We start from the raw sequence: 9,707 nt of genomic DNA, 5'->3' as shown, positions 1-9,707 counted from the left end.
TAAAATAATCTTTTGGGACGGAGAAAGTAAGTAAAAGAGGAAAACAACTCAATGGAATTTAGTAGTACACCTTTTTCCACATACCCCTACCGCCCCTATTCTCCTGTAGCCACCTCACGCCTTTAATTTCCCTCCACCAGTAGGCATTTGGTCATGGGATTTAGAACCCCAATTTCAAGTTTTACTTTGAAATCAATGTTTGTTCATGAAATCTCCACAAAATTTCAATCTCAATTTCATATCATTAGTAATTTTTAAAATCCCAAATCCTCTAAAAAGTCCTTATTTTATCCCAATTTATGTGATATCCTTTCATTTTTAGTTTGTTCTATAAAAATGATACATTTTTATATTTAGAAATAATTTAACTTAAAACTTCTCTTTTACCATTAAAGAAATGATTTACAACCATATAAATATCTATGACTTATTTTAGACTACAAATTTCAAAAAATTTTCTTTCTTTCTTGAACTTTGTGCCTAGTTAAACAATTCACACAAAATTGAGACGGGAGAGTGCTAGTAAGATTTTAAATTCCAAGTCAATAGAATTTTTGTACAACATTTTCCACATACCCCCTGCCCCACTAAACCCCACCACCCCTTCTCTCCTGTAGCCACCTGGGTCTTTAATTTCCCTCTATAAGTCTCCAACACACCTCCCCTTCAAAGATCCCTCTCTTCCTCACTCACTCTCATATCTCTCTTTTCATAAAAAAGAGCGAATTAAAGCTCATCATCAATGGCTTCCACAATCAAGAAAGTGAACATGATTACTCAAATAGTACGACTAAAACAAGTAGTCAAACGTTGGAAAAACAAATCCCTTAAACGCCACACCACCATCCTTTCCTACTCCTCATCCGATTCAGATGAACCGGCCTTGTCCGGTTCGAACCGGCGTACACCTTCGGGTTCCTTAGCAGTTTACATAGGTCCAGAAAAAACCCGGTTCGTTATCCCAACCCGGTTCTTGAACCTACCCATATTCATTTCGCTACTCGATAAGGCAGAAGAGGAGTTTGGGTATCAAAGAACCGGCGGTTTAGTTTTGCCATGTGAAGTTGACTACTTTTCGGATATATTAAGGTTGTTGGACCGGGATGAGGAACGGTTCGGTTGTTTAGGTTTAGATGAGCTTGTTAAGATGATTAGTGAAGTGGGCTTTGAATCTTTAGATCAGTCTTGTAAAGAAGCTGCTTCACATGGATTTGCTCCTCTCTTGCAGAATGCTAGGGTTTAATCCGCGGAATTATTTGAGGTGCGCGCAAGTGGGTCACGGTTATCAAGAAAATGCTAGGGTTTAACCAGTGAAATTAGTGGAGTTACGCGCAAGCTGGTCGGGACAACTCGGTTATAAAAAAAAATGCTAGGTTCAACCCGGTTTTTTTGTTCTGACAATGTCCGGTCCGGTTCTTGAAGGAGTAAGCTCTAGGGTTAGTTTTTTTTCCTTAAAATAACTGTAAATGGTAGTGGATTGGTAAAATGTGGTCCATGGCTACCTGACCTTTGGAGATTTCTAGGTAGTTCTTTTTTTTTCATCTTTTTTAGTTTTTTTTTTTCCTTATATTAAAACCATCCTTAAACCCAGAATTTAATTTTCTGAAGGTTTGCTGGGTTCCAATGAGATGTGGGTGATTTTTTTTTTTTTTTTTTTTTTTTGCTATTTTCCCAGACAATTAATAGTTGGTCTGGTGGTGGTGACAGAGTCGGAGAGGCTGATGATTGTAATTATATTATTATCATTATTAAGATGATGGTGAAAGAAAAAAAAGTAGCTCGAGTTAATGTAATATTCATATTGACTTTAGAATTTCAAAAATGTTGGTGTTGTTCCTATTCTTTCGGTTGAATCTGATTTTTCTGTTGGGATTTGTCCTATTTTCCTTTATTTGGTTGGATTCTATAGAATCCTAATTTCAAGTGACTCTGCGAATCTGGTATTTTCCGATCAAAGGGTTATGATAATGAATCTAGAGTTTAAATTTTGTGCACCGTACCGTCAGTGTACTGTTTTTTTACACTATTAGGTTACGTTACCTGTTACAGCAGGCATCCTTTACTAATTCATTTTCCTTTTCTAAAATTTATATCTGCTTTTTTAGTTTTCCTTCTCTCTCCTCATCAAATTTTCCCATCTTCCTCTGCCTCTGTATAACTCATCTGGATATCATCTTCACTTTTAAGCATTCTGTAATCCCATTGAAGGCATAGAGTGAGGCTGAGTTCCTCTCGTAAACCATCGCCTATTTCATTTCTCCGATGAATTAATCCCCAGTAATCTCAAATGGTAATACTGACATGATAATCCAACTTTTTTATTTTCTATTTTTTTTTTTTTTTAATTTTCACTTTCCGATATTCAAATTAAATGATAATCCAACTTCATAAACAAAGTGGTAGTTAATTGGCTCTATATCTCCTATATCAGTTTTGTCTTCCTCTTTATTAATCTTTTCCAGTGACGTCTTCATCCACAAAATTAATCTATCTATGCGAGTTTTCATCACTTTTCATAGGCATAGAATTAAACGATGATGTCAAGCATGTTTCCAAGGTGTTTGTGAAATTGCTTCTGGTAATTGCGTTCATATTAATGACATACTGTTATCAGTTATAAGATCTTTAGGGTTTTTGAGAATCCGAGAAATAAATTGCTTCTTCTCTAAATTCCTCTTGTTGTATGCCTGATCATGACTTCCCAGCGCAAGAATGAGAAGAAAAAGAAGCAGCAACAACTAAGTAACTATATGAGTTTTGAGGAACTAATTTCTGATTTGGAGGATGATAAAATATCAGAATTAGTAAATGAAATAAATTTGATATGAGTACAATTAGGAATTAAATTTGGTAGAGTATAAATAGGACTCAACTTGCCTTTATTGCCTCTTCTTTTTTTGTAAATTAAATTACAATTAAAAAGGTAATATTAATTACTAAGCAAGTTACCATTTTTACCTTTAAAATTACCTGATGGTGTAAGAAATTTTATACATTGACAGTGCACATAAATTAAACTCATAAATCTAATGTATATCAATTTTACTTTTTGTACAATCGATTCGAATAATTAATTATCTAAATGTTGAGAAGGAATTAATTAAGTCACCCAAATAATTGCAACAGCTTTGGAAGTTTTAAAATTTATTTATTATGCTCGTGTTTTTTTTCCTTTCAGAGGTCTCAGTACTTTCCTATTTCAAATTATTTGTTCTGATTTTTAAAATTAATTATCACAATTATTTGCTATTTTAGAAGTTAAAGATAAAATTAATTATTCTTTTCCATTTTATCTCTAGTTGTAATTGTTCGTGAAAACTACAAACACCTCAATTATGAGAGATGACGCCTAAATAGAGTAATATTTAATGAGGATAAATTATATCTTAAGACATAAATAGAAATAAAGTAATTTAAAATCTCTCATAATTAATATTATCTTAAGAAACGTGGAAGGACAAATAATTTAAAACGGAGGGAGTGGCATATTAAGCTCCTCGTCCAAAATTATTGTTAGCAAAAAAGAAGAAGAAGATAAGAAAGAAAGAGATATAAAGGAGTTATACATGCAGCTCGATACATCTTTGATAAAGATTGAACGATGAATGAGATAAAATTTGTGTCATATTCTTATCCTGACTTTTTGATAATGTTTGTAAGTCCAATACAATTCTAAAGTTACCCAACTTTATTTGCAATCAAACACTTAGAATTTTCTTATCTTATACAGTACTAGTTTTTCTCTTCCTATGCTTAAGTATATAATTAATTGAAACTTAGAATTTTCTTATCTTATACAGTACTAGTTTTTCTTTTCCTATGCTTAAGTATATAATTAATTGAAACTTGAAAACACTCGAAATTGATAATATTCGATGACAAATATTTTCTGATCAATTTTTTTAATACTTTTAACTTTGACTGCCATCTTTTATAATGATTTCTAAATACTTTGCTATAGGAAAATATTATTAACTTGTAATACTTTTTATATAATTTATACTATGTGAATTTCATTAAGACAATTTCTGATTACGCACCAAAAAATAGTTGCTCTGATTCTGATAGTTCGAACTATGTCATTTCTTGAGATATATAAGGAGTATTAGTCAGAATTTTCTTACTTGCATGCAGTGTTGACTAAATTTATCAACTCTAAAGTTACCCAACTTTATTTGCAATCAAACACTTAGAATTTTCTTATCTTATACAGTACTAGTTTTTCTCTTCCTATGCTTAAGTATATAATTAATTGAAACTTAGAATTTTCTTATCTTATACAGTACTAGTTTTTCTTTTCCTATGCTTAAGTATATAATTAATTGAAACTTGAAAACACTCGAAATTGATAATATTCGATGACAAATATTTTCTGATCAATTTTTTTTAATACTTTTAACTTTGACTGCCATCTTTTATAATGATTTCTAAATACTTTGCTATGGGAAAATATTATTAACTTGTAATACTTTTTATATAATTTATACTATGTGAATTTCATTAAGACAATTTCTGATTACGCACCAAAAAATAGTTGCTCTGATTCTGATAGTTCGAACTATGTCATTTCTTGAGATATATAAGGAGTATTAGTCAGAATTTTCTTACTTGCATGCAGTGTTGACTAAATTTATCAACTTGATACTCACATGAGGTGAGGGGAAGTTTTTCTATTAGTTTGAAGGGGTGAAATTCTATAGAGTATTAGTATAGGAGTGTGTTCGGTACGATGGAAAATGTTTTTCAAATTTTCCATGTTCGATTCGTATTCTTGGAAAATATTTTTTCTAGGAAAATATGTTCATTAAAAATGACGTAGTCACTTCCCTGGTGGAAGTAAGAAAAATAAGTTTCACAAGTGGCATTCCATATTGCTTGTGTTCTCTCCACCCTCCAAGGCATCTCAGCTTCCCCCACCTCCGAAGCCCCAATTCTCACCGCCCTATAATGTACCTCCACCTTTCCTAGTATTTGTCTAGATTATATACACATGCCTTTAGGATAATATTTTTTACTTACGTACCGAACACAAAAAAAAAAAAAAGAAACTCACTTATTTTCATGAAAAACCATTTTCCTTCATACCAAACACACCCTAAGTCTTTGTATAGTTAAGATTTTTTTTTATAACACTCATCATCTATAATAATATTTAATTATATAATAACCAATTTTTTTTTGGAATTGATTTTCAATTTATATAATATTAGATGTTTTCTATAAATTTCGCTATAACAGTCAATATAAAGTTTATGCCTTATACAATCTGTACTTCTTCCAAGTACTATCACCTGATCTCATGAATCCAAAGTTTGGCAAGATTCCCAAATAGAAGTAGACAATATTGACAGGTGATGCCCAAATACACTTGCAATTCAAAAATAAGAAAAGAAACTGCATTTTTGCTAACTAAAAAATTGTCCACATGTTGTACTTATTTATTTTCAGTTAAAATTTGCCAAACTGGCTCAAGTGTTTCATGAGATTCCATTAGATTTGTCCGGCCTTTAATTATTTCATTTCTTTGTCATAGCATCATCTTAACAGATTGTACTATCTTTACTAATTTTCAACTGTAGATTCACAAAGCACTTGTCTGTACTTGGCGCCTTTGCTTTATTTCAACCTAACTCTACTTATTTAATGAGTGGGTTCTGCGGCTAATAATTCTGCAACTTTCTTACTCATTTTGTTCCAATTTCTATTTGGAGTATTTAATTAGACAACATACTGTAGAGGATTCCATAGTAGATGTCAAATCGACATGATTATAACATCCTCTATCGTCGTTATGTTTCAAACTTGGTACACTTTTTGTTCTATTTATTTGATATAGTTTAACTTGACATAAAATATAGGTAAGCAATGAATATTCTTAAAATTTTTGATCTTAGACATGTCATAATTTGTGTCATTTGTGTGATTATAAAATTTTAAAAAATGTATAATTTTAAACATGTAATATTTATGTGGTTATAAGAACTTATTATTAAGGTAAAATAAACATTTAGAAGTTTTGTAGTTAATTATTTTCAAATATATACGTCTATTATATATTCCTTTTTAAATAGACCAATAAAAAAATAAACTAAATAAACTAAGACGGAGGGAGTAGTTTAATTTGACTTTACATGAAAACTAATGAATTAATGAATCTTAATCATTCAGATTTCAACCATTGAGTTTGTTTATTTTTAGGTTTGAATCTAAATTATTATTCAGTGCATTTTTTCATTTTACAGTCACCTAATGGGTCTGATCATAAATATGAATGATTAAGATCCACTAAAAATTCTTAATATCATTAAAACATCTATTTATTAATTTTATAAAATTGGTAGTTCACCACTACTCCATTCACTTTTCTTGTTAACCGCGGTCATCGCCTACTATTATCAACTAATACGATCCATCACCCACAATCACTATACTCAATTACAACCGCTACACCGCCAATCACCACAGTCGGCCGTCACCACCATTAGCCACCATTTATAATCATCCCCACCAAATATTATTACAATCACCACCATCAGTCGTCACTATATATCGCCAGCCTCTCTCATCATTCATCACCACCATTAGCTATTACTATCATCCATCACAATGTTAGTTGTCACCACCAACTACCACGATCAACAACCACTATATTAATCACTATTTAGCCACTATCACCACTAACTACTACGTGCAATCTTCAGTCGGCACCGACAACCAACACCACTAGTTGTCACCACACCAATTGTCATTTAATTTGGATTTTTTTTATTAATACGATATCAAATTAATTTAGTAATTGATTTAGATTTTATATTAATAATTTTTAAATAAATACAAATCTTATTTATTTAAATGATGAGAAAACAAACCGCCTTAATTATTTTATATCTAAATCTTAATATATATTTAGAGGTGTAATTAGATTCAAACATCTTAATAAAATGTGCATCAAAATTAGACGTATTAATTTTAATAAAAATAAATGAAACAGCTACCGCTCCAACTTCCAAAGATGAAACTAGCCAAACGAACCAGCAGTTTTTAAAAAGTTCATGCTCAACTTTAGAGAAAGTCTTAGGTTATCTTTCGGCTTGCTGTAGCGTTTGTGACGTAGTGCTATATTTCTTTTTTAAAAAATAGTTTGTCCATGCCATGTGATTTTACATGAGTATCGTATATAAATACAAGGCCAAAGTCATAAATAGCCCCCTAAACTTTTCTACATATTTCTCGTGGCCATTTAAACCTAAACTTGTTCCAATTTGATACCTAAACCAGTACACATGTGAACCTATTGAGCACCTTTTACTGAGGTGGCAAAATGTGTGTAATGCATGTAGTACACTCGCCTGTGACATGGCAAAGTGACGAATTAACTAATGACACGTGGCATTTGAATCCAATTTTTTTTTTTTTAAAGTAACTTTATTTAAATAAATCAAAAATATATTTAAAAACTTTTTTTTAATTAACCCAAACACACCCCCCCTCCCGGCCCCGCACTATTCTTCCCCACCGAACCCCACTCCTCCTCCACCGGCGCCGGCGCAACTCCCACCGGCTACCACCCCCCATTTCACCTTCTTCCCAACTAGTAACAATTTTTCCCGTCCCATTTCCCACGATTACGAGAAGCAAGAACGGACTTTCACTCGAAAAAAATAATTAATCTATGTAAATCTTGCTAGAAAAAATGGAGCTTCGCCGAAAATTTTTGAGACCTAAATCTGATACATATTCCTAATGAACAAAATACAAAGAAACTTAAAAAAAAGAAAAAAAAAAAAAGGAAAGATAGAAGAAGTCGAATCGAGAGAGATGACGGGAATGGAGGGGTGGGAAAAATAGTTGGATGGAAGAATTAAGAAGGAAGACCGGTCCAGTTGTCTTCCTCATTTTTTTTAAGTTAATTTTTATGAACAAAATACAAGGAAACTTAAAAAAAAAAAAAAAAAAAAAAAAAAAAAAAAAGAAGACAGAAGTGGAGAAGACGAAGAGGTGACTGACGCAAGGGGGGAGGTGACTGACGCAAGTTAAATGCAGGGGGCTATGTTTTTTTTTTTTTTTTTTAAATTTAATTAAAGTTATATTTTTTAAAAGAGGTAAGTTTTTAACCAAAAAAATAAAATAAAATAAAAATTTAAGAGTGGGTCATGCGCCCAAGGAAAGTGTGCTTCACTTTTTTTGCTACATCAGCAAAAAGTATTTAACAAATTCGGAGGGGTTTAGGCGTTCAATCGGAACAAGAGTCAGTTTAGGTGGCCACGAGGAATATGTGGAAAAGTTTAGGGGGCTGTCTATGCCTTTGGCCTAAATAGAACAATGTTTTTGGCACGAACCTAAAAAGAACAGTAGACATCTAGTCTAAATTTGAAAAAAATTTATATTTTCATGAATAACATATTGTTCCAAACATCCAATGAAAAATCTAATTGAAAGAGAGTTTGAAAATAAAAACTTAAATTTTCTTTGAAATAAGTAAGAAGTCAGACTCAAAATCATGAGTATCTTTATAACCAAAAGTGGGAAGAGTACATGTTAAAATTGAGACAGGGATGAAAATCCAGAGAGACAAGAATAATGAGAGAATTCTTTCTACTTCGTATTCATCATAATGACCTCCTTATATACAAGTAACGTCCTCCTTACTCTAGTCTAATAAGGTAACCATATTCTAATAGAACTACAAATCTTACATTACCAAAATTGCAAATTCATCATAAATAGACAAACCTATTACAATTAGACTAGAACAGGGTTCCCACCGACATAGAGATTCACCGACTCGCCAACGTGACCAGACAAATTGGTCCGGTCACATCCCGTCTCAATACACCCCTCAAGTTGGAGCATGAGGGTCTTGAATGCCCAACTTGTTAAGCAAATATTGATGCTGAGATTACCCAAAGCCTTTGTAAAACACATTAGGAAATTGCTCACTAGTTGACACATGACTGAGAAGTATTATACCGAATGGGAGTGCGTCCTGGACATAGTAATAATCGACTTCAATGTATTTAGTTTGCTCATGAAACAATGGATTTCGTGCAATATATAATGTTGCTTGACTATCCCAGTACATATTCGCCGAAAAATTATGTTCAATGCCCAAACTATGTAAAATTCCCTTTAATCATTTCAATTCACAGACTGTGTTACACCTCGTACTCTCGGACGCTAAGTTATGCCGTAAGTTAATTGATGTAAGCTCGGAGAACAAGTTTATCTTTAGTACAATTGCTTACACCATGTTTAACAAGTGTTAAGTAAATTTCATGGAGGTTAGAGGTCAAGCGAATCGAAGGGTTAAGTTTCGTCAAAATCCTACATTGATCAGAAGTTACGACAGAATTTGGCCCCACTTTCCGTGGGTGTATCTCCAAGTAGATAAGGAGTTATGAGATGCATTACTATCTAAATTTAAGTTCATCGAGTCTAGTTTCCAACGCACACTGTTCGTCAATCAGAGCTTTGTACAAAAAGTTGTGAATGTTTTAAGAAAGCGCTACAAAGCAAACCCGAGATACAGACCGTACATGAAAAAGTATAGCTCGTACTTTCGGGCGTACATGCTTGGTCGTACTTTGCGGTGGTGGCCGACTTGGACTTGTTTTAAATACATTTTGGGACTTATTTTTGGTCGTTTTCACCCATACTTCATCTCCACTCTCTCTCAAGCTTTCCTAATAGTTCCATAAGGGTTTAGG

At 32.5% G+C, this 9,707-nt stretch overlaps 1 protein-coding gene across 1 annotated transcript; it reads left to right on the top strand.

Annotated features, from left to right (window-relative positions):
• Positions 1-659: 659 nt before the first annotated feature.
• On the top strand, positions 660-1,822 carry LOC132039649 (protein SMALL AUXIN UP-REGULATED RNA 51-like). The gene has a single exon (XM_059430150.1). It carries the CDS (start codon positions 743-745, stop codon positions 1,241-1,243), a length of 501 nt encoding a protein of 166 aa, XP_059286133.1. The 5' UTR covers positions 660-742; the 3' UTR covers positions 1,244-1,822.
• Positions 1,823-9,707: the final 7,885 nt, after the last annotated feature.

Source organism: Lycium ferocissimum, chromosome 12, assembly GCF_029784015.1.
Source record: "Lycium ferocissimum isolate CSIRO_LF1 chromosome 12, AGI_CSIRO_Lferr_CH_V1, whole genome shotgun sequence".
NCBI classification, from domain to species: Eukaryota; Viridiplantae; Streptophyta; class Magnoliopsida; order Solanales; family Solanaceae; genus Lycium; species Lycium ferocissimum.
Note: the sequence above shows the minus strand (reverse complement) of the source record. Positions and strands in the feature narration are given on the sequence as shown.